Genomic DNA, 25011 nt, shown 5'->3' with positions numbered 1-25011 from the left:
CACCCCCCCCCCCGGGCGGATTTACTTACTGACAAACCAAACCACGCGCGCTGGGAAGCTGCGAGATGTCCATCTTCGCTCCTTCCCAGCCCGGGGGCTCCGCTCACGGCTTCCTCCCGCCGCCGGGCCGTCCCCTGCGAGCCGAGCCGAGCCCGCTCCCGACGCCGGGCACCCTCCGGAGCTCGGCGAGGCGCTGCCGGGGGGGGGGGTGGCTCGCAGCCGCCCTGCCCGGGACGCCCCCGGCCCCTGCCCCGCTCCGCGCCCGCTCCGCTCCTCTCCGCGCCCTCCCGGGCGGTGTGGGGCGAGGAAGCGGCGCCTCTCCCCCCGCCGCCCGCCCGCACCCACCCGTGGCGGGCGGAGGAGGAGGAGGAGGAGGAGGAGGAGGAGGAGGAACCGCGGGGAGCGGGCGAGGTTGCGCGCTCCCAGGGTCTCCGCCCGGGGGGAGGAGAGGGGGCTGCCGCCGCCCATCGGTTACGGCGAGGCGAGTCCCTCGCATTGCAGGCGCCGCGGCCGCCACGGAGGGGAGAGGCACGGCTTTGGGGCCGGCCCCGCGGAGCCCCCACGGCGAGCCGCCGGCACGGTGCGCGGCAGCATGCGGCTCTGGCTGGGCTTCGGGCTGCTGCTCAGCGCCGAGCTCGGCGCCGTGGCCGCCGCGGTGAGTACGAGGGGGCTGCCCCCGCGCCCCCCTCGGACCCCCTCCTCCGGGGACGGGACCCGAGGGACCGGGGATCCCCCGGAATCGCGCGGGGGGGTCTCCGCGGGTGGGGAGGCGCGGCGGCCAGGTGGGGGACAGGAGGGGATGCCCGGCTGCCCCGCCGCCTCCCTGCGCGGGTGCGGAGCGGGACCGGGCGCGGGGCGCCGCGGGATGGCCGCGGGGTCCGGGTCCGGGTCGGGCTTTGGGTCCGGGTCTGGGTTTGGGTTTGGGTCCGAGCTCCGGGCACGGCCCCGCCGTGGTCTCGCTGCTCGCCCCCGGCTCCTCGGGGAACACCTCGGGGTTGGGAGGGAGGATGGAGAGCGCAGCCGGGACCTAAAGCAGCGAGGGCGCCCGGAGAGCGATAAACAAAACAAAACAAAACGGAAAGGTGAGCTTTTGAAGGGAAAAACAGCGACGAAAAAATCGGTTGGCTGCTTGGATTCAAAGCGTCGTGCTCGCTGCCTTTGACCCCCGCGATGGGCAGTCGGCCGGAGACCAGGAAGGATTCTGATGTTAATGATTAAAGTTCAGTTCTGGCACCTTTCCCGACAGAGCGAGATTCAGCTGCAGGCATGTAAAATCGAAAGTATGCAAGTAGTCTGAAAGTTTTGCTAAGGGAGCTAATTTTATCCCTGAGATATTAGCTACCCGCTGTCCTTAAGTTAAAGGACTCCGTTTCCTGGTGCTCCTGAAGTATTTTGCAGTCCCTCGGACCTTCTCTCCCATAAGCAAAGGCAGTTGACATGATAATGCGAACTGGGTCGTCTTCTCATGGTCTCTGGTTTCTTGCTTTTGGGGAGTTCGACCCCGTAGTAGTGAAATCCAGGGGTGCAGAAAACTTCAGTAGGCACGGGCAGATGGGTTGTTTGCCACATTCCCTGCCATAAATGTAAGACCTGGCATTTTAAGCAGTGAAGGAAGAAGCAGAGAGGGTCATTGTAAACTTGTTTTCTGCAGAAAGCAAGTTCTATATTGAACTGCATTTTCTGTGTGACCATGGGGATGGTATCTATGCCTTGGATCAGCTGAAGTCAGAAATGCACTGAACTTCTGACGTCTGATCTGTTGCTCCTAGGCTGATAGTATCAGGCTCGCAGTGATGGCAGTAAATCACTTGGTGATGCACCTTTGGGATGATTCACCCATCATTTGGCATTAAACTGTCTTCCTTTCAGGATATAATTAAATTTAATTAATTAAAATCTTTTGAGGTAAATCATTCATGTTTGAGTTCTGCATTTGGTGTTCCTAGAGGTATAAATGTCTCTCTGTGAAATACGTTCCCACCTTGCGCAGTTTAAGTGAAGTCACTGGGTAAACCAAGGCTGTCAGTCACAGACAGACAGCTACGTGAGGAAGACGTGCACATTAAAAGAAAATTCGAGCTTTAATATCAGTTATACAATTTCAAGCCTTCCATAGCAACCCTGAATTGTTCTAAAGTTGTGTGTGCAGGATAAGTTGCTGTATTCACATCAAGGCTCCTAAATGCGATCTGGAGCTGTTAATTATGTTACGGAGCTGTCACACTATTAACCACTCTTTCTGTGCTGTGCTGGCTGCAGATTGCTCCCGATCGGTGCCACCAGGAAACACAAGCATGCCACGGAAGCCGAGCTCCTTGTGGCTTTATTGCCGTGGATGAACTTTCAGCCATGCAGGGGTGGCCTTTCGCTGAGTGCCGTTCTGCCAGCACCGTCCCCAGCAGCTCCCCAGAGGCGCTGGGGCCTGCTTCTCTCTGGAGAGCCTAGAGCCGGCGCGGTGCGCCCGGGTGATGGCGGCTGAGTGGGGCTGTCACATGGGCCTCGTTCTCCTGCTTTCTGAGGGCTGGCGGGGCTGGTCCCATGCTCACGTTGTCCTCGTCCAAACGTGTCCCTGCTGCTTGGTTGCTCTGTTTATGTTTGAGCAACGGTCGTGTTAAAAGAGGCCGTGCAGTAGGAGAGGTTGGATGCAGCACTGGGGGCGACAGGCTGAAGGAAGCAGCTGGTTCTTTCCTGCCCTGAAATAGCTTGCATCAGCTAGATGAAAAAATCGTTATACTTGTGCAGCCACCGTCTTGTCATGCTCTTAGTCGTCCTATGGCCTTCATCACAGAATCACTGAGGCTGGGGGCACTTTGCAGAACGACTCATCCAAACCCTGCCCAGAGTGGGCTGCTCAGGGCCATGTCCTGTGGGGTTCTGAGCACCTCCAAGTATGGAGGCTCCACAGCCCCTCTGTGCAACCCGTCCCAGTGCTCAGTAGACATGTTTCTTCATAGTTCTCCTCGTGGTTGTGCAGGAGTGACTAGCTGAAACTCGAAGTCATGTCAGCGAGGGCAAATGTAGCAGAAGCAGCTTTTGCTATTTTGCTCGCAGGGATTCTGCAGAGTAACAGGGCTGACAGTAAAAAACTCTTTTTATCACTGACTTACTCATGATTAAATACATACAAGGAGATTGGGAAGGACTGCTCTCACGTCAGCATTTGATGCAGCAAAGCCAGCCTTGAGCCAGTTGCTGTCAGGATCCCGTGCCCTAGTGCACAACAGGGGACCACTCCTTTGCAGCTCCCATGGGGACCATGCCAGGGTGTGAAATGCACTACGAAGTGCACCCACATGTGGCACTGGAAGCTCAAAGCATTTTATGCTCACCCATTATCACTGAAATATTAATTATAGCTGATTTGGGCTTTTGTACTGTTCTGTGTTTTTCTCAGGAGATTCATTTTCAAATTGTAAGGGGAGCAGAGCAGAAGACAGGGCAGCAGTTTACGGTGTTTTCAGGTCAGACTGAGAGAGAGCTCCCGTGAGGCCGTTACAGGAGAAACTTGTTTTGATGGATCTCTGCAGGGGCTCTCATTTCTGACACTCTTCAAGCTGCCGCTTCCTTTGGAGAAAGTCTGCTTCCTAGCATTAGTACTGCTTGGTTGAGAGATGACAATGCCATGGAAATCCTGGTTTCGTGTTTTGATACCCTCTCCACACCACTGCAGATACCTTCTGTGTGTTTTCTGAAACGGAGCAAGATCTCCTGGCTGCATTTAAGTAACGGGGCAGATCGTTCTTGACACGAGCAGGCTGGGTGCTGGTGGGAGGCCAGGAGATCCCTGTCCCCAGGTGAGCCCTGCCTGGGGCACGTGCCCCAGCAGAGGCTAGGATGAGGCTGCTCTGCCCTTTTCCCCCTCACGCCTTCCTCTCGTCAGCCTCCTGTTTTGAAATCATAAAACCACCACCAACCAACCAAACAAAAAAACCCTGCTCCCAACTAGTCTGAATGATTTTTCTGTTCTGATTATGTTAAAAGCAGTTTATTGAGAAAAAGGCAGGTAAACCAAGGGCAGATAAAAGAAATGACTAAAGAGGCCTGGATGACTGACAGCAGTTCACTTGGGTGTGCTTTTACTAGTGAAATCAGGCTATGCTGGGCACCTGCCTTCTGCAGCCTTTCATGCCTAGCACTGTGACTGTCTGGTGTTGAGAGACTCAGCTCACCTCTCCCTCAAGGCCATTTGAGATCCTTGTCCCTAAATGACCTCAAGGACTTGTCTTGTTGACGCTAGGAGCATGTCTAACAAACCCTGGCAAGTTTTAGTTCAGGATGGAGATAAGGTTATTGTAATTCAGCAGATGTGGCCAGAAGGAGAGACCCAAATGACTTCCACAGAGTTAAGCACCTCCCAGGCTAGAAGGCATCCCTGAGAAATGGGAAATGAGGGTTGGTTCCCCCTGCCAGGCTGTGGTGGGACGCAAGAAGGTGTGAAGAAGGACAGCACTCTCCCTTGCTCCTGTAGGAGCTGGGTGGCCTGATAGGAAGGGGTGTGGGACCGGGGGTGGTAGATGGTGCACTGCAGAGAAAGATGAGAGCATGGACAGGAATGTGGCCTTCCAGCTGGGAGAGTCACATGTCATCTCCTCCCATGTGATTCCTAGTGTTGTCTGTAGCCTTGTTGTTACAGGAACTGCACTTGCCCAGGAGGTGGGAGAGGTGGATGAATCCCTCTGGGCAGAAGGGGAATTAAGATGAGTTGCCCAGCTCCCCCAGGGACACCACTGTTGCATGAGAAGGGCATAGTGGTGGCTGCTCCTCCAACCCTATATCAGAGCAAGAGTAACCCAGTTGTGCATCCCTCAGGTATCTGAGGTTGGCTACTTGCATATAGGAGAGGGACTGTGGCCTCAGAGCTGACCAAGCACCTGCTTGTGAGCAGTGGTTTTGGGAGGGGAGAGTGTGGCAGGGGGTCTAGAGAAGCGGGTTGCTTCAGGAGCACGTACGGGGTTGCTGCCGGCTGTGTTTGAGCACCACCAACTGAGCACGCTGGTGATGGAGATCTCAGCCAGCCTCCTTTCCCGAGCAATACTGACTCATCTTCGTCAGCCCCTTCCCGCAGCCAGCTGTACAGCGTCAGCAGGCGCAAGTGCATTTCTGAACCGTCATCCCAAGTAGCACAGTTCTCACTTCTGGGCGCTCGTGTGTGTTCAGTGTCTTCAGAACTACTGCAGTATTTCATCGCAGCTCATCTGCTTAGCGTTTGTAGTCCTGGGATATATAGTTAGGTTGTATGGGGTCTGAGGTTATGCTGGTTGTATATGCTGTCAGTTGCCATGATCACGTAAAGAAATGTAGGATAGCTGCTTTAGGCAGCTAAGACAATTGTTTAAAAATGTCAGAAACCATCTCTAGGGCTAGGCTTGTGAATATTGTTCTTTTTATAGAACTAGACTAAACAAGATTCAACAACCTCAACATGAGAATAAATTGACTTACTTCATCAGTGTTTAAAAGTTACGTAGTGCTCCCTTCCCAGAATTTCCGCTGATATTACAAAGGCTTTTGACACCTTGCAAAATATGGCCAAAGGGAGAAATTGGGGCATGGGCTATAACCTGACTGAAATAGCAACCAGTGTAGATAGGGAGCATTTGAATATATGAAGCACTGCTACAATTTAACGATGTTTGTGGGAAGATAAATTTTGACTTCTCTGGGTTGTGGCTGGCTGGGATTATTCTTGGTAATTTAATACATCAGAAAAGTATGTGGCATTAGCCCTCCAAGAGTCTTTATATAGCAGTATCTTGGACAATGTGGACATAAAAAGCAGAACAAATTAAAACATTGTTGACATATATCAGTTACTGTCATTGTGTCATTCTAATCTGCAGTGACTTTCAGTAAGGAGAAAGGCAAATGTGTACTTTATAAATAATATAAGTAGAAAATACAAAAAAACATGGTCTGCCATTACTCTCTGACATGTATAAACAGATAAAGAATGATCAAAAGATTTAATCAGAAAAAATGTGTCTATTTCAGTTTTATGTTTCTACTTAGTATTGAGAAAAATACATGTATACAACTAATCAGGATTGAGTAAGTATTTCTGAACTGAAAAGATGACTGTTTAACCTCCGTTTATCTTTGAGATACTCTCTTAGAGGAAGGCAGAGCCTGGATAAATGTTCTAAAGAAAAAAAAAAAGGTGTGTACTTAAAAGCACCTTTGCTTCCAGTTCCTCGTACTTCTGGATACTCTATTCTGCTCTAGATTCGGTTCTTACTGCTTTAATTGATTAAGTGTCTCAACTGGGTGTTTCTTTGGAAATCTCTTACAGTCTGCATCCCATTGTGCCTACCTCCATCATATTTTCAACCCAGGCAAAAACCACAGGAAGCCTTAAGGTTGTATTAACTCTTCATAGCTTAGGTGAATGTGTGGTGATGGTAGGAAATACTCCTCCTCACCTCGGATTTGCCAAGTTGTAAGGATATGAAACTTTGTACTGTCAGAGTCTGGGTTCAGACAATAATTGTGGTGCTACTTGTATACCTGTGCTGCAGAGTCTCAGTAGCGTTGGTACATCACTGGTCCAAGGTGTTGGTGTGTTGCAGCAGGCAACAGGTGCCGTGGGAGCCTGGGAATCCTCTTGGGTGGAGATGAGTCAGCCTGGCCTCACAACCCACAAAAAAAGCTCTCTTTTTTTTTTTTTTTTTTTTCCCTGGAGAGTGTAATATGACAGAAAAGGCATGGCCAAAGATGAAAAGAGAAAAGCCAGAGGAAAATGTGAAGACGATGGATTTTCTTCTTTTTAAATCGCCTTCTTGTAGCCACACACATTTTCTGAAATAAATGGCCTAAGATTTTCTGACGTTGTGCCAATCTAATTCATAGAAAGTGTAGCTGTGTTTTTAACACAGTTATTCCATTTGTTTTATGGAATATTATGTAGGTTGGAGTTTTTGGGTGGATCCAAGAGATCTACTAAACATCCTCTGTTCCCCTCCTTTCCTCTGCCTTTTCTGTCTGTGCACACTCCTGCTGCCTTTACCTTCACTGCTCCTGTTGCTGGCAAACAGCCCCTTGCAGGGTCTGAGGAAGGGTGTGCATCACCAGCAGAACAATGCAGTGCACAAAACACAAAGTGCTGTCAAGTGTGTGGGGTAAACAAATTGCAAAGTAATCATTCATTTTCTTTCATCTTTTTGTGGCTTTCATCCGCTAGTAACCGTGACAGATACAACATTTTGAGATGAAGGTTTTCAAGATGGCTAAGAAGGAGCTGGTGGAATAAATGATCAAAGTTATAAAAATACCAAAATTAATTTCAATCTCTACAACTGGGAAGCAAAAATAGTTTTTTAGGTAAGATTTTGTCACCCCAGTGGAGAACTTTGTGTAGCTGTTAAAGTAGTAACAGAAGCGATGTGCTAAAAAGCCTGGATTTATAGACTCTGTACTTCATCTCTGAACTGAAATATGATGAAAACCACAAATTAGTTCTGGATGTTGAACTTCTTTGAAAGCTGCCAGAAGTCTAGTGGTGTTCCCCTGCACATGCTAGAAGAAAATGACCTGAGGTAGCTAACATTGCACCTCCTCTACTACATTTAAAAAAACAAGTCTTTTCTCTGCCCCTGTTCTTCTCAGCTGCTGTGGAGTTTATGATCTCTCTGGCCACATGAAAGATGGTTTCAATATCAGGGTCACCCGTCCTTCTAGCCAACGTGCCCTTGTGTATGTCTTCTTGTATTTGATGATGTTGCCTTTGCATCCTAGTTTAGTGGATGGATGATGGATGTGTTCTAATTCATCAGTGTAGTTGATGTGGTTCTTTTGTGAAGATTATTTCTACAAATATTCACATGGAAATTCACAGAGAAGTATGTAATCTTTCATTCAAATAATCACTAACTTAGAGGAAAATTGTGTGTGTTGTTTTATTAGCAGTAGTATTTTGATAGATAATCTATGGGGTCCCTAATTTAGAAAACAGATGCCAGGATAAGAATGGCTTTTTTTTTTTTTTTTGGTGTCACGTATCTCTTCAGACAATGTTTCACTTGTAACTAAGGGATAAAACAAATTAGCCCATTTTCACTGGATAGCTATGTGCTGACTGGATATTCTAAGCCTTTTGGTCTTACTAGGCTTGTTTATCTAGTGAAGAAAACTTCTAGTCTACTGAAGACTTCTGTTGAAATATTTGATAGCCTAAAAGCATTGAAACAAATTCTAAGATTGTAACGAAACCCAAATAAGGCTGAAAAAATACTCTGGTATGGACTTTTGGGGCCCTAAAGAATTAGAACAAAAGTATGAAGAAAAATTAGTACATTAATGGTTTGTATTCATAGTGCACATATTAAGGGAAAAATCAGCTAAGTGAGGTTGACTCGAACATTCCAGGAATTTTCATATTGTGCTTGAAGCTCTGTCCCTTTTATGGCAATGGCAAGTCAGTTATCTGCTAGTAGAATAAAAAAGGATAAATTCTGGCTGCCATAAAGTCAGGATGCATGTGCAAGCTGCATTCAAGGCCCAAAATCAGAAATTGGTTTAGCTGTAAATATTCAAACGTGTTCTTAACAGTTTTCAAGAACAGGCAATGAAGACTAAAACTATGTAAATGCTCGTAATATTGCTTGAGTAAATTTTTTTTTTTTTTTTTACGGAAACTACCATCTTTTTTAGCACAAGTCTACTAACTGTCTACTTGTTATTAGCTGTATTTTTGGAATCGACATGGAAATATTTAGAGAAAACCTGGGAATAGCAAGAGGTGTAAATGAAAGTATGAAGCAAATAAAAGGCTTAACATTATCCTAGGAAGTTTATGTTCTTATCCTGTGTTAAAATGATGCAGTGATTGTAAGGAGTCAAGGCTCCATGATTGATCCCAAGGGGCCAGAGTAGAAACCAGGGCAAGAAACATCCCAGAAGGCAGGGATTAGAAGAGATTGTCAAAAACTGGAATAAAAAAATCAGGAAGAGGGAAAGGACTAAGTGCTGGAGCCGTGGACTTGATGTTTTGATCAGCTGGAGATCAACTGTGGGAGCAGACTCCTGCCCCTGCCACCAGTTGCAGAGCCCCCCAGCTGGCTGTCCCAGGTTGGACAAGGTTGGACAAGGTTTTTCTTACGGCCATTCCTGGCAAGTCCCAGTGGGGGAAGACTCAGACATGGATTCTGATGACGTTAATTCCTATGTGACATAATTTTACTGACTTTCTATTGCTATTTTAAAACTTACTTCCCATTATGGACCTTGGTGATATAGCAAATGTTGTACCGATGCCTAACGTCTTTGGGTTAAAAAATGTCTCAGCTCATGCCCTTGGGAATGCCAAAATAATAGTTCAAATCATGCAGAAAAACACATCCATCTTGCTGGGGACATGCCTTTGAAAATGTTCTCTGATTCACACTGGTCAGACAAACAGTGGATGCTGACTTTGATGCATTTTCCAGGAATGGTGTCTGGTTGGGAAAGAGCTCATGATCTGGAATAAACTGGAAGTGTCATAAGCATAGAAGAGCTCAGGGTGGCAGCCCATGAGACATGCCCCAGACAGTTGCTGACCTGGCAGTGATGCTAGCTCAGTGGCCTTAGTCCTGTCAGGTGCAGAGTAATCTTCTGCAGATTGACAATGATTTCAGCTTCCATTGAATTCATTTTTAGAGTAGCTGAAGTTGCTAAGGACATGGAAAAAAATCTCGTAGATCATAAAGGAGGCCAGAGAAGACGATGCTGGCAGGGTAAAGCTAGAAAACTGCGTATGTCAAAAATGAGGAAGAGTTTAGCTAGGCTGTCACCCTGTACCATCAGGCCCACAAACAATTGTTTGTCTTTCTAATCTGCATACATTACAGTAGATTAAAGTCTGAACATTTCATGAGGAAAACGTGAAAAGTTCTGGAATTCCCTCTCTGCTTGCTCAGATGCTTTCTGTCATGGCAATGCTAATGTGTAATTATATGGAACGGGCTTGCACATGGTACAGTGTGTATGTATATTGTCCAAATGAGATGTAGGAAATTGATTGATATGGGAATGTGCATATGTGGTTATGTCATGTCTTATATTGTTTCTGATAATGCCTTTCAATTTCTTATAACTGTGGTTCAGCTGCCTAAAAAATTATTTCACAGTTCTAAATCTGAAGATACATAGTCATATTAAATCAGTCATAAAAACAGAGGATGAGTTCTCAGTGAAATTTCATATGCTATTGGATGAAGCATTGCTGAAAAGAAGTGTATGTTGTGATGTACTTAAAACATGAGCATCTTATGTGAGTTTTTCTGCATCTGAAAACAACTAATGAAGTTCTGGAATTTTACTTCAAATGTAAAGCTTGGGTACAACAACACTAGTTAAAAATGAATTTATAATATTGGGTATAAAGTCATCTGTTTCTCGTCATTCTTATTTACTGTGTTAGAAAGTGTCAAGTGCAGAATTCCTGTTCTTAGATTTATCGTATTACATGGAAACTGCCAAGAAAGCATTTTTAAAATCTGAATCACTCAGTGCTACAGGCAGATTTATGATATATCTTCATAATTAACCAATCTCATAGTTGTCACTGGTGGTGGCCAGCTCTGTGTGCTTCTTTCTGATAACCCAATGTCAAGTGAGATAATTGGTGGAACAGTTGTCTACGCAGTAATTTGACTGGATTTGGTACTTCAAAATAGCACTTTTGATACTTCAAAATTTGTCTGGGTGATGGAATTGCCTCGTGACCCTCTTCTTAAGTGTAGAACTGGGTCTGTCATGGAAAAGCCTGATCTTACGAAGGTCTCCGTAAGTTTATTTAGAGTGGATTTTGGTGTGTGTGCATCTGGGGAGGCGGAGAAGGGAAGGGGTCGTAAAACAGTCAAGGCACTTTGCCCATTGTGGCGAAATGCTGCAATACCAGCTAGGCAAAGGAATATTTCTCAAAGTATTGGCTGGGTAAGACCAACCTCCATGGTGAGATGTCCCCCAATGCATGCTGTGCTCCCAGTGGGATGGCTGGCATTTCGGTCCTCTCCTTACACCTGCTTTCCCATGGTGTGTTGTGGACCAGGCTGGAAACATCACCAGCTTTTTCTTCCCCAGCTCTTTCCTCCTTCCTGTAAAGCCTTGGAGATGAACCAGCACTGTTTCCCTTGAGCTGGCTGCTGGCACCTGTGTGTTGAAGCAGGAGCACAGCTGGGCTTGAGCTGGCCAGCAGAGATGTGCTCCTGCCTCAGCGGCAACAGCTGCTGCCCTTCATCCCGTGGGAGAGACAGAGGAGCATAGATATGCCAGTGGGCTGTTGCCAGTCCGAAGCTGGGAACTTCATGGCCACATCTGCTTCCCATGAGCGAGAGGACGAGTAGAAGCAATCGCACACTATCCTGCCAGGGCTGCAAATGTTTGGTCTGCAGGAGCACCTGCACTGGTCCCATTGCACTAGGGATCAAGGTCTCCTGCTGATGGCTGTAGGTGATGAGAAAAATATCCTTGCTCTCATTGCTTGGCATCTGCTTCCAAGTCTACAAGCGATGAGAAAGTGGAGAGAGCACGCTGCAAAAAGTCAGTATGATCTGTGTGTCTTTTCTTGCTCATGGGGTGTTCTAGCAATTTGTTTATGACATGAGGAATGAGGTCTGTTGCTTAAGAATTATTACGTGCAGAGTTAGCAGTCTAAATTCTCTGTCACTAGAGTGAAAAGGAGTTTCATCATCTCAGTTTTTTGAGGGTTACTTGGTATTAGGAGATTTGCCAAGCAAAAAAAAAAAAAAAAAAAAAGAGGCTGGTCGGGTTGTCTTTACTGTTTTCTTCCCTTACAGATGGTGTTGCCCTGTTCTGTAGACTGAAAGTCAAGTGTCATGTCTGTAACCATTTTTATTTTTTTCATACATGTTTATTTAGATATTGGAACTTAGTAGCTATAGGCTGATAGCTTCCTAAAAATGAGTCAATTAAAATATAGCAGGTGAAAATGCATGCTGTGGTCTAATGTCAGGAAGCCATTAAAAACCTCTGGATGTCTTGACAGCTGAGAAGCTATCCAGGTACTGATCAAAGTAATCAGCGGTAGAAAAACACCTATTGAGGTTTTAAGCTGAGTGATCAAAGAGATTTTTTTAATGTGATAAAGGCACATTAATATAGAGACATCTTCCAAAACATTATTGACAGAATACAAGGGAACTGGTTTTCTATAGGTTTTGTTTTAATATTTCCCAGTGTTAAGTAAACAGTATAAAGGAGACAGACTACTGGGGAGGATCTTTTAGTCCAGAGTTCTTTTCAAGGAAGTGGGAATAAGAATGAGCGGTTGACCGAAACCCGTAAAGTTATGTGGCTGTGCCCAGCTGATGTAGTGTTTCCTTTTTTAAGGACTTTGAACAGTGGATAGAGATCACAGCATCTCGAACCCCTGTGAAAAGCAGAAGTGCATGTGTTAGGGGAAAAAAATCCTTAAATGTTTCAGAATAAAAGATAACTTTAGTTTTTCTGTTTTTGTTTTTCCAGGCCTTATTTAGAAATTGAAAAGAAATTTACATTATGTATTATTCTCAGAATAGGCAGTAAAATAATTGTTAGGGTAATGATAAAAGTATTTGCAATGTACTTTTATTTATTGGAATTCTTTCTACAGTTATAAATAGTTTGAGTAAACAACTTCATTTTGGAAACTGCAGTATCAGCCAGGCACAGTTCCTGCAGTCTGTATTATTCTCAGTCTTGTGCTACATATAAAGTCATGTCTATATATTGGCATATGAAGTTTCTTGAATAAGATTTTTTTTTCACCAGAAGCATCTCCTTTATTTTTATGATTGAGTGAAGTACTTGTGCACATCCTTGTTTCTGCAATCTTCCCTTTTTGTTTACAAACCAATGATACTGCTGCTTTCTCTCTTTCAGTGTTTTTATTTTTTTCTATTCTAGTCATATATTATTGGTGCCTATTAACAGAAGCATCTCTTAATAGAACCCCCTCAATATTTGGTGTAATATTCAAAAGCATTTTATACTTAATTTCAAGCAAACATATCTAGTACTGCTAAATCCTTTTCAGACTAAGAGGTGTGCTATGCATAATGTAATAAAACCTTATTTCGTTAATCAAGTATCTGTTTCAGGTAGTTCTGTTTTTCTGCACTCATCCCCTTTTATTTTTCTTCAGGAAAAGTGTGACCCCCCTGGATCCTCTCCCAATGCCTTTAAAACCTGCAAGAACTTCTCTCATCTAAGTCAGGACTGTGGATCTAGATGGATAATCAAGGAAGAATTACAAGCTCCAATGAATTTCTGTTCCCTTGACAATAAAGTCAGCATAGCCTAGATTCTGACTTTGTGGTAAAAATAAAATATACTTTTTTATTCTTTTAGGTTAAATTGTGAACTTTAACACTGTGCAATCTAAGGATGCAGCCAGCATCCAGTACAGCCGCAGGTGCATGTGGCTGGCTTCATGCTCACAAGCAGAAGTCCGTTCCCTATTCTGCCACAAACTGCTTCTGCAGCCCTAGGGAGCATTTTTAGCTTCTCTGTATCTCACTTTCCCCCAAGTGAAGAAAGGGTAATAGAACTTCATGACATTGGAAACTAGATATAAGTCTGTTGTGCTAGTGATTATACAAAGCCTGAAAATGTATAATAAAAACTAATTTGATCAAGTTTGACAATTAATTTTCAGTACCACCAGCTTCAGGAATAAAAGTCACATGCACATCCCAAAAGGTGGCAGCTCACACTCATCACTTATCATGTAACTTTGGATTGTCTAACATTTTGCTGTATTGGCCTTTACTGTTCTTATTTTTGGGTGTTTTTATGGCAACCACATGTTTTATTGGCAACCCCAAAAACTTTGTTTAAAGAGGCTAAACGTAAGAATGGGAAAAAAGACATGATCAAAGGGAATTGCGTCAGAGAGTTCAGGATAGTGCACCAGATTAGCTGGGGATTTCCATCTCAAGCTTTATTTTGTCTACTTCTTCATGACCCTCTTTGAGAGAGAAATTGTTCATAACTGAATTGATTCTGCTTAGAACCCTATAATAGAAAAGTCTTTTTTTCTTTTTTTTTTTTCTCCTATGAGAAAAGGCAAGTATTCACAAAATTATTTGGATGAGTAAAAGCAATGGATTTGAATTTTGATATCCAGTGTAGAAGAAGAAAATAAAAGTAACTGGACAGAATAGCTTTAAACCCACATGTCTTATGATGCCTACCAATTTGATTTATCTGAGAAAAAAAGAAAAGGCAAGATTTCTAATCCCTAAGATAAATTTAATATATAAAAGTCTTTTGGAAGTTGACAATCTCATTCTTATTTTTTTATATTTTTAAGTTTCTTTGACATGAAATTCCTTTCCAGTGAAAGAAAGGGAAATGAAGGAAATGAATAAAGGAAAGGCTTGCCAACAAATGATAAGCTTTGGATTGTCATAAATACCTATAAAAATTTTAGTGTCATAATTTGAGAGCATGCTACCTGCTCTCCTCTTCAATGGTGCTAAGTGAAAGTAAAGGAGGAGTGATTTAATTCTTTATGATTAAATCTACAGAGTTAGACAAGAGGGAATCTCATCTGTTCTCAGCTGGATAGCAAACAGTGGAGCTATTCTTTTGGTCGCAAAGCCCTGACCTCGTAGGGAAAAGTGATCCAACTGCTTCCAAAATAGGCACATCTGTATACTATAGTACTTTGTCTCTCGGTGATGCTTGATGAACATCCCAGTAGTTGACATGACAGGGTATGTATCACAGCACTGAAAATAGTGCAGACTGCAGGGCACAGGAATTGTGAGATAAATGTAGAGCTAGAGAATAAAAGACATGAAGCTGTACGTCACCCCCAAATTTAGGAGCCCCTATGTATTTTTTTTATTTAGAAAGTTATGTCTATCTATTTTAGGAAGTATAGCAGACAGCTTCTGTTCTTCATTCTCCTCACTACTTGCAGTTTCTGGTGGCCACCTAAATACTTCACCTGTCTTAAATATACTTACAAAGACTAAATTACTCAAGTGTCATTATAGAATATTTTTTTTCTGTGTTCAGATGCTGAAATACAGAAATGGAGATGGAAGTGCAAAGAAAACAACGGCTGTTTGCTCTCACAGTAGGATTGGGAGAATAGGCTGACCCCACTGGCAATGTACTGGCAGTCAAGAGGTGTGATCTCTGCTGTAATTTCTCTGTGATTAATTAGGGGTGGAGAGGACAGGGGAGTAGGCTGCAGTGACTTTGCTGGCTGGTCCTAAAGCGGCAGCACCCCGCTGCGAAAGAGATGCTTCCTCTCCTTTCCCCGTGCCTGTTAGCGCAAGTGTTCCCTTTGCTGTTAGCGGGAGTCCAGTCAGCCAGGCTGGCCGCGACATGGAGGCCAGCACGGGAGCGGGGCCAGGCCGTGGCCCTGAGCGGCAGCGGGGCCTAGGTCGGTGTGCCAGGAGCTGTGCAAACCGCAGCTCCCAGGTGTGGTTTCACACCAGGCCTCGGCTGGCCTCGAGGAGGGGTGGAGGATGCCTGGGGCCGACCTTCTGGCAGCCGCTGGCTTCCTGAAACTGCAGCCGTGCTCCCGCTCCTGTGTCTTTGAGTCTGGAGCAGCAGTGGCTGTTAAATATGTTTGCATGATGTACAGCCAAACGTACTTCCCCTTTACTGCTGCCTGAATGTTAACGTAATGTTAATGCGTCTTCCTACAGAGAAAATCCTTAAAGAATACTCTGTTTTTGTAGTCGAGCTCCAAAAAGCTAGGAAAGCTCTGTGCAACCTAAATACAGGCCCTTTCGCATCATGCTAGCCTTTAATTGCTTGATTTATTTCCCAGGACCCCATCTCACTGAATGCACAAAACAGGTTTTCCTCACTGAATGAGTGAAGATGCAGGGTTTGTTTTTTTGTTTACTCTTCAGTTTTTGGACTTGTTTCTTGTTTAAGATCTTATAATCAAATCACCCTATGAAGACAGCATAATCATCTTCAGGTTCTTAAGAGCTTCATGTGGCTGTTACCACGATCATACCTGAATGCTCCGACAAGGAGCACTGATTTCTCGAAACCTACCTGGGTTTAAGGAGGCGGTGTGTGGCTGCTGGCAGTTGTTTCATCCCATTCTTTCTGCATGAGCCAGAGTAGCGCTAGTAAATATTTCCCAGAGATTTCATAGTTATTTACTGACAATTTGGGAGAGGATGGATAGGAAATGTTAGAAGTACCTCCTAGTTAGCATGTGGTAGCATTTTATAGTTTGCTTGGTTATGCTTTTACCACAGTGACTTCAGCTGAAACCAGGTCTTCAAGATCTTTGGTCTGAGAAAACACCCTAGACAAAACACATAGAAAATGAGGAATGTGTGATTAGTGGCTGCCTGTAAAAAGTGTGGAAATGATTTGTGCAGCGTGTTCAAGGGATTTCATGGTAGAGGTGGGGACCAAATCTCCTTCTCCAGGATACCACTCAACTTCCTTAACCAGGAAAAGTCCTTGCAGTTCTCTTCCTCAGATCTCTGTGTATCTTCTGGTATCTGCAGCGACAAAGCAGCAGTCATGCGGAGAGCCTCAGAGAGGTAGCAGAGTCTAATGCTGAGATCTCATATTCTCTTTAAATGGATTTAAGTGGGGTGGCACTGACAGGGATGGCCATGCTCTCCTCACAGCTTGTTACTTTTTTCAGAAAGAAATATATTTTCAGCCAGACAGTTCCTTGCTCTGGCTTGCTAGACAGCAAAGGTGCAAGGGAGATACGGTGGTGCCAGCTTGGATAGAGCAGGCTGGCATGGAGAACTTGGGTGGCTCCAGACCAACAGTAATTGAATGAGTTTAGCCTGTGCAAGGAATGCTATTGAGCTTCTTGGAAGACAGTAACCCTCTGCTCAAGGCAGGGCTTATATGGAGCTTTCCCAGAGGACTTTAATTTTGCATTTTCTGACTTGCTTTACCTTGGAAGGAGAAGATTGAAAATCTAAAACCTTCAAAAATAATAAAAAGAAGAAAGAGAATTGAACAAAGAAAAATGTCATCGTGTTTACATTTTGACTCTTTCAAGAAAGTAAGGTTGTGAAGCGTAGCTCTACCACAGAGATTTGTGATGAGGTCTTGGTTCTCTGCTGCTCTCAGCTATCCCATCACTTTCTCTGGGGTTAGGAAGGTGCAGTATTTGAAACCCTGTCTCAAAGGCATCCTAGTTATGGAAAGTAGTGGCAAAATGTGGATTCCTTTTGTCATATCTCATCCAGACTATTATTTCACTACAGTAAGGAGCCTACACTCTGATTTACATGTTTCTTCTCTGTCTCTCAGCCCAGGTTCTTTGCCCTGGCTGTACTGGTTATTTTCCTTTTATGTTATCTGTTTGTCATCCTTTTTTTCCTCACTCTTTTGTCCTTATAGTCTATTTCCTGTGTGTTTGACTATCATTTCAGTCTTGCCCTTCCCTGTTCATGTCAAGCCAATTGAACTTACATATATTGCCAGCGCTACTAGATTTGCCTCTAATAAGAAAAAGTGAATGCAGTAAATCAAAGGTTTTCATGTTAACATGGCAAGTACTTGAATATTTTGTCTTTTAACTGCTGATGAGCAAGCAGTTCCCAGTTTACAAGCTGCTTAATCTGTTTAATGTATCCATTGCAACATCAGTGCTTTGTCTGTGCTCCTCTTTTGGTGTTCCTGTCTTTCTATTGAACTGTTGCCAGATACAACTCGTATGCCTGAAAACATGGAAAGAACTGATGGAATAATTGTGTTTCTTTTTCCCTGGAAATTGTTCAGTCAGACCTTGCTTCAACAGCTTCTGTGTTGTTTTTATAGCTGTCCTCTCCGGTGCTTAACATTGCCATGAGAGCAGGGAAAGGTCAGATGCTGCAGGACCTCCTTGTGAACCTGCTTTGCATCTCATGAATATGAAGCTTTTAAAACTAGCTAAGAGCTTTGTGGGAACAACTGGAGAAAGATAAGATCTCTGAATTCAGCTGAATAACAGTAGAGCTGCAACACTGTTATTTTTAGGCTTTATATAGGCAGATGCAGGTTTTTGCAACGCATTTTGAATTATCGGTGGTAATAGAATATTATGTGTTACTACCTAATGTATAAACCTTAAAGTTCTCCTAAGCATGTTTCTAATTAGATAATATCTCTCAGAAAGTCAGTGTTGGCATTATGACAAGTCATGTACTTCTAAACATGGTGCCATTCATGTCCTGTTGGTAGCACGTAGCCCCTGCTATCTAATGGATGGCAATGAGCACCTCAAAACTAATTGCAAAGCTGGCATGCACTACAGATGTATTAAAAACACAAAGTGTATTGTGGTTTTTATTTTATTTTATTTTTTTTTCCCCCAATTAACTGTACTTAACTCAAAACAAAGTGTCTTGGTTGTCCAAAAAGATCATTGTATGCCTGAATAAAGTAATTTGACAGTGTGAAGCTGCATAAGCAGTATGATGTTATCTTGTACAGCCCTTAGGACAAAAAGAAATACGTAATTCTCAGTCTTCTAATAGTGTAAATACAGTAGAAGGGGAAAATTATGAGGGTTGAGTGTAAAATTATAGCAGGTGTTTTATAGCTTATACATGCAGCAATTTCAAAGCATATGAAAGCAAGTAAGGTCCCCATGGGTTCAGTGAGCTTTAGGTTAAATCTTAAACATTAATAAGTCTTAGAGCTGAATTAAGACTAAGAAATGAAGAAGGAATCCAGAAGAAACCTAACAGTCAAAAGTTCTGGAGTTCTCTGTTCATATTTTGCTAACTATGATCAGCAAATATTGATGAATAATCTGAGGACTGATGGGGATGGCTGCTTTGGCTGCTGGTGGTGTTTGAATAAGAACTGCTGTCTTGTAATTCAAAGTGAACAAATATTAGAATTGCATCACATGTCTTTTAAGTGTTTGTGGGTGTCATGACTTCCATAATGCATAAAACTGCAAGGAAAATAAGTTGTGCTTTTTGAACAGCAAGATTTAAAATTCTCACTGTTGGCTTTCACTGTTTTTTAGGATCTTTTCTTTTAAGGAGTTTTGCTTTTAATATAAATGAGTAATTGTTTTACATTTTCAAAGGAATAATAATGACATTGTTGCATTCGAGATAGTTCGGAATTTAGGAATGTGACTTTTATTTTAAGGTTGCATGGGATCTCCCAAAGGCATTTCACTTTTGACCTTTAGATGAAATAAATGGATGTTCGCTTTTTGTAGAATGGACGGAGTCTGCTGGTGGAGTGTAAAGGCATTTCTTATTTAGCACAAAGTCAAGCTTTATGTGGAGAATTAGATATACAGATTAAGCACCAGTGCTAAAATGCAGTAATGCCAATATAATGCCAATCTTGTTCTCACCCTAAATAAGTTTGCATCCTTAGATACAATTTGTCCTTAATGTGAATCTGTGTTACTAGCTCTTTAAGCCTTTAGCTTCTGTGTTTCTAATTTTCTGTTCATAATTTCCTGGCAGTAGAGACACCTGTTTGTGTACGTGTGTGTAAAGGGCCAAGCTTTATTTCTTCAGAAGTCTGGGGGGGCTTGCCATGTGCGTTAGCACACTCATTTGTTAGCAGGTGTATCTAGTTTTCATGATAGGGCAGTTTTGATTGCAATTAACAGGAAATAGAGGCTAAGATTATGACTTCTGTATTACGTGTATCTTAAACTATGTCTTCATATTACTATGGTGCTTACAACACGCTTGTTCTTCCAACTCTTCCTCAAGAGACTGTATGTGCAGCAGTTTTGTGTGGCTTTACCTTTTTAAATAAAGTCCCTGTGTCATAGTTGGATTTTATATGTTAGAGAAGGCAAAGTCAAAAAACCCGCTGCCCACTGGAAGCAGAAGGTGGAGATTTATTGTGATGTTCTGTGGATCCTCTGGCAACACGTCCCTGGCTGTGAAGCAACCTGTTTTAAGTGCGGAACCAGCCAGCTGGAGCAGGCTGTGGGCTTACCACGGGGCTGTCCAGCTTCCTAGCAGTAGGATATGCCGCGAAGAGGTGATGAAGGTTTCCCTCGGCAGCTGTGAGAGCTGCACTGTGCAGCTGTACCTGTTTGAAGCCCATTCCTGAAGAAAGGCTGCAAACCCAGCAGTGCTACCTGAGGTCTGTGTCTGCATTGCGGCCCACTTGGTCGAGCTTGAACAGTATGTACCGCACGGAGGAAGCATCAACGTTGTTTCCAGTTATTTACTGTACATACAAAGTAGGTCAAAGAGGCATTAAAACATCAGCTTCCATTTTCAGGCGCTTGATTTAGATGTAATAACAACAGCAAAACTTGCCAGCCCTTTTCCTCTCCATCACCCCCCTCTGCTGGACCTGCATAGCTTGGGGAAAAGTGAACACAAATTACAGAGGAAAGCATTAATCACTGTCCTGTAGCCAGCTGCTTCAAATCTTAGGTGGGATGGGGCAGAGAGTATGGCACCTCAGTACTGAAGCACAGAGCATTTGCTTTTCGGGGCCAGCTATAAATGGATTTCAGTATTTACGTGGAGCATTGCTCAGTTAAGGTGTTTTTTTATACATATAAACTTAGGTCCAGACAGAATCTTGCACAAGCCTAATTTCATGGAGCAACAGTACCTTTGGGCCTGCCATGGTATTTCATGGAAGCCAGGCCTTTTGAAGAGCAGCTGCTTCTAAAACTCGGAGAGGACTGAGCCCTGAGTGGGCTGAGTTACTGCAAACGAGTGCTTTCTTTCACTGAGCCTCCTCACCCCTGTAGCTTGAGCCCCTCTTTGTAATCAAGAGGAAAGAATTGCAGAGGAAGTTAAAACTTACAGGCTGCAATAGTGCCTGCGGAGTTGCTTTTGTAGGTGAGAGATGGCTCCAGCTGATGAGCCCAAAGAAGACGCCTTTGTGCAGGCTCAGGTCTTTGCTGCTTTCCTCTGGCTTTTTGTGCTCTTTTCTTCCTCTGCCTCTGGCTGCTTGTTCTGTAGATGCACTCTTTAGTGCAGCGAGCTTTTTGTACTGCTTGCTCGCAGTCACTCAGCTTCCGTGGTGTGACAGGAAAGGATTCGTAGCAATCTTGCTGTCACCGATGTATCAAATGTGGAAACAAGGGGGAGAGGGGCATTTCCTTTCCCAGTCTCCTCCTCAGCAACGAAACTGAGATGGATGGAGCACCCTGAGCGGCAGCTGTGTCTGCTGAGCGGGTTTGGCTAGGCACCGGTTCCAGCCTTCACTGGTAAGGACACAGAAAGAGGTCTTTGTCCTGTTTATTTGCACTGTGGGCTTGAATTAACGTGCATGATTTTGTCTAATGGCCAGTGAGGTTTTGATCTTGAAAAGCTGTGGGGATACTTCTGTGCAAATTTTAGGGCTGCATTTAGCTTATGGGAAAGTGGAAGGGGGAATATATTTGTAATAAGTCCTCACCAACTTTTTTTCAACTACAGGCATATGAATTTGGGGAGGATTCTTACTTTACTTTCAACTGAGTATGCCTGTGCTAGACTAACCAGGTGGAAACTTGGAGAAAACAGCAGAGTTTCCTGTTCCCTGCGTGGTGGGGGGAGACAGGGAGAACAAAACATGACCTCCCAGAGGTGGTGTCGATCGGCGTGAATCAGATGCACGCAAAATACAATTTCCTGTTCCAACAGAAGCAGTGAGTTCAGCGACTGCCCTCTCTGTTGGCTGCAGAAAAAAACATTCTTGAGCTCTTCCGAGTATTTAACCCATCGTCCAGTTACAGTTGTGAGAAATACAAAAAGCTTAGAGCCCATAAAAGGAGATAATTTGAAGTTAATGGAGGCAGCGCTATGTAGCACATAAATGGAATGCGAGCGGTCGTGTGCTTTACCCTTGTATTCTGCTCTATTAAATTATCCTAATCTGCCAGTTTAATTCCTGTCTGCGCTAAACAAAGCTTCACATGACATAACAGAAAAGCGCTTGTGTGTCTGCCTTGTTGCCTTGGTTCTTTCATAATACTGCAACTTTTCTGTGAGCCCGAGGACAGCGAGATGAGCCCCAGCGTGGGCTGAAAAGCAGCAGATTGAATAGCTAAAAAGATTGAATAGCTAAAAGGATTGAATAGCTAAAACTCAAGGGTTGATTAAAGGGTTGGCCAACATGCCCACCCCTGCTTCTGTTGTTATCCCTGATACATATTAACCTAAACTGGTTAAATACACTACTTGATTTATGAAGCACAAAATTGCTCCAGCTAGTGAAAGCTAACAAAGCCCATGGAGGTAGGATATTTCACCGCTCTGCTTTCTTGTTTTCAGTTAATAAGTTAGGATGTTAGTTACTGAATTTAATATGGAGTGCAATGAGTGAAACTGTCCGTCTGAGTACGTCTGGGGCAGGAACAAGAAGATCAAGTGAGTCATGATTGCCCCTATTGTTTAGGGCAGGTGGATTTTACTGTAGAGAATTAACACGTAAAAATCGTATCTTTAAACATTTGAAACAGAGATTGGAGTGGGCACAGCCGTGTCCAGGTGGCTGTGGGCCATGGTATTGGGCATCACTCTGGAGTTTGGAGGCCCTTGGTGCTCTCTCTCCTCCCTCCTCTGTGTTGCTTAACATTAAGCTGCTGGAAGGCATAGGGCTTCTGTCTGCCCAGAGATAAACTTGTTTTTATTCAGAGGGCTACCATATTTCTGACATCAAAAAATGAGTGGTAAGGGACAGAAGTAAGCCTCTGTTGTGTCCTCTTGTCCCCCGAGTGAGCATCCTGTTGCTGGTATGGGAAGGAGGGTGGCATGTGTGGCTCAGAGGAAGGAGGGGAAGATGACTGGCGATTGTGGTGGTCCCTTAACTCTGCTTTTAGCCCTCCTGCTTCAGCTTCAACCCCTCTATTGTTTTCCTGCCTTTGTGCACGCAAGGATGCACTTTATGCAGATCTTTGCAGTCCAGAGATGTCCCTCAAATCTTTCTGTCCCCAAGCCCTCCCACTTGAGAGCTGGCCTTCCTCCTCCTCCTCACCAGCATCCCTCCAGTGCCCCAGCCAGTTCCACCTCTCCCACCTGGCCCCAAATCCCTCACCCCAGCAGGTTCCCTCATCCTAAACTCCCCCAGCTCTCAGCGCACAGAACCAGGGGCTCCTGCTGCTCCATTTCTTCACTTCCACTTGATTTTGAGACTACTTTCTTCCCGTGTGTCCTGTGTGTATCTCCCATCAGCTGCTGTACCAGCTGAGCATCATACCCTTTCCTCCCCCTTCTCCCCAAGGCCAGGTTTATATTTCTAGAGATTTTTGAAAAATAATCTACAATTGCCAGAGATCTTCCTAGGCAGGACCATAACGGGAAAGCAAAGACATAACATATGGAGCAGTAGGTTGTGTTTTAAGTATATATTTTTTAGCCTTGTGCTGGTCCAGCGTGACTAATGCGTGAAAGACTGATGGTCAGATTCCATCATTGATCTGTTAATTGAAGATGGCTTTTGCCTTAATCTCCTATATTGCAACATGGTTGAGATGTGCGTCATGAAGTGTTTACTGTTGAAGATTACTGATGTTCTTCCAGGCTGCCTTGTGTATGCTCAGTTTTGAAGACTCCGGCACAATCGCTCCACTGTGAATTTTAGAAACATATGTTGAGGAATATATATATCTTTCATTGTCCATGTGTGCAGCTGCTAGCAAAAACTTGGTACTATCTCTTACTTGAGCGAAAAAGAACGTGCTGTACCCATGTATGAGTCATTTATTTTCTATGAGAAATTTTAAATGCTCTATTGCATGACCTTTGTCATCTTTGTGTACTGTGGAAAAATATACCAAGCCAGGAATATCAATGAAAGTCTTCTCAATAACCAAAAACAGGCAAGTAACTTTCCATTGGACCCTTTTTTTCACTAAATGGATCTTCACTGTGGAACAAATGATGATGACTGCCTGAGAATTTACAAGCTAAATAAGCTTTGAGATCATACTGCCTCCTTGACTAACCAGCATTCTCTGATCTTACATCAAAGGAATGGGGCTTTTTTCACTTGGCAAACTGAGAAAGAAGCAAACATGTCTGTTTTTATGTTTTAAAATGAAAGCATTGTTTATTTTATACATTCATCATTTGTTAGTATGTGTAATGCATTAATTGCAAATGGTGGTTGCAGATACGGCCTGTTCGTTTGGTGCAGTACTGCGCAGGGTAAAAAATAGCAAAGAATTTTTTTTTTTAAAAAAAGCATACCTAGGCCTGAAGTGCAGCTAGACCATCTAGGACAAGGTGCATCTCCCAGGTTCCTTCGCCCACATGGTTCAAGTAGCGTTATTACCCAGCAAATTGTGTAATGCAGCAAGCATTTCTCACCCGCCTCCTTCCCCCCGGCATCTTGGATTCTTTTTCATTGAGAGTTAATGTTTGGCTTGATGCTAACCTAACAGCTTACTGCAGCTTGCCCTGTGGAGCCCAGCGTGCCTCGTAATAGATTGGATACGCGTCCTTAGAATAAGAGGGGCAATGTGCCCGCTGTCTAGTGATATTTGTGGGGGTGGCAGAGAAATCAGAATGGACAGGCAATAAAATGCTCTTTCATTCACAATATTCATGAAGCTTCATAATGCTGTTTTTGTGAGTATTTTGTGAGTCTGTCTCCTTGTGTTACATTTTTTTTGTTTGGTTTGGTTTTTGTTTTATTTAGTATCCTGTTTATTAATATACATTCTATAAAAATGAGCCCTAACATAAGGATACAACAATTGCATGATGTAGCATTTGCCTTAAGAAAATGGGAAAGTTAGAACAGCCTGTTAAAACAAAAAAGGATTAAACATCAAGGAAGTATTTTAGGGGTATTTTCTCTTAGGTCTAATTTTCTCCTGTGGGGAGAAACTGGTAGAGATGATGAAAATGGTGATAAACTGTGAATTATGATTGATGATGATTGTAAATTACAGTTTTTGTAATTTCCTAGAAGGAAAGAAGTAGAAAATAGTTGGAAGAATACAGTTGAAGAAGATTCTCTTCAGGAGCCCCTGGAATGCTTATGTAAGAGCCTACTGTAAGCAAAAACAAACAATTAAAGACAACATGCGATACCTTTAAGAAAGGGAAGCAGCATAAACAGTTCGACCACAATGGAAACAAACAAACAAAAATGAGAAAC

The 25011-nt window shown here is 43.7% G+C and overlaps 2 protein-coding genes across 4 annotated transcripts in view; one reads left to right on the top strand and one right to left on the bottom strand.

Annotated features, from left to right (window-relative positions):
* Positions 1–363, bottom strand: part of COL4A2 (collagen type IV alpha 2 chain) — a 140820-nt gene extending 140457 nt beyond the window's left edge. Inside the window, exon 1 of the mRNA XM_083836221.1 lies at positions 30–363. Coding sequence (XP_083692347.1) covers positions 30–73 — 44 coding nt within the window. The 5' untranslated portion in view covers positions 74–363. The remainder of the gene's footprint in view (positions 1–29) is intronic.
* The window catches only part of COL4A1 (collagen type IV alpha 1 chain), a 131835-nt gene continuing 107170 nt past the window's right edge, over positions 347–25011 (top strand). The window contains exon 1 of one of the 3 annotated variants that reach the window (XM_083836235.1): positions 347–655. In XM_083836235.1, coding sequence (XP_083692361.1) covers positions 593–655 — 63 coding nt within the window. In that variant the 5' untranslated portion in view covers positions 347–592. Of the gene's footprint in view, positions 656–21030; positions 21131–25011 lie in introns of those variants that run through there. The other 2 variants (XM_083836234.1, XM_083836236.1) reach the window with 2 other exon arrangements.

This window comes from Anser anser (assembly GCF_964211835.1).
Source record: "Anser anser genome assembly, chromosome: 1".
Taxonomy (NCBI): Eukaryota; Metazoa; Chordata; class Aves; order Anseriformes; family Anatidae; genus Anser; species Anser anser.
Note: the sequence above shows the minus strand (reverse complement) of the source record. Positions and strands in the feature narration are given on the sequence as shown.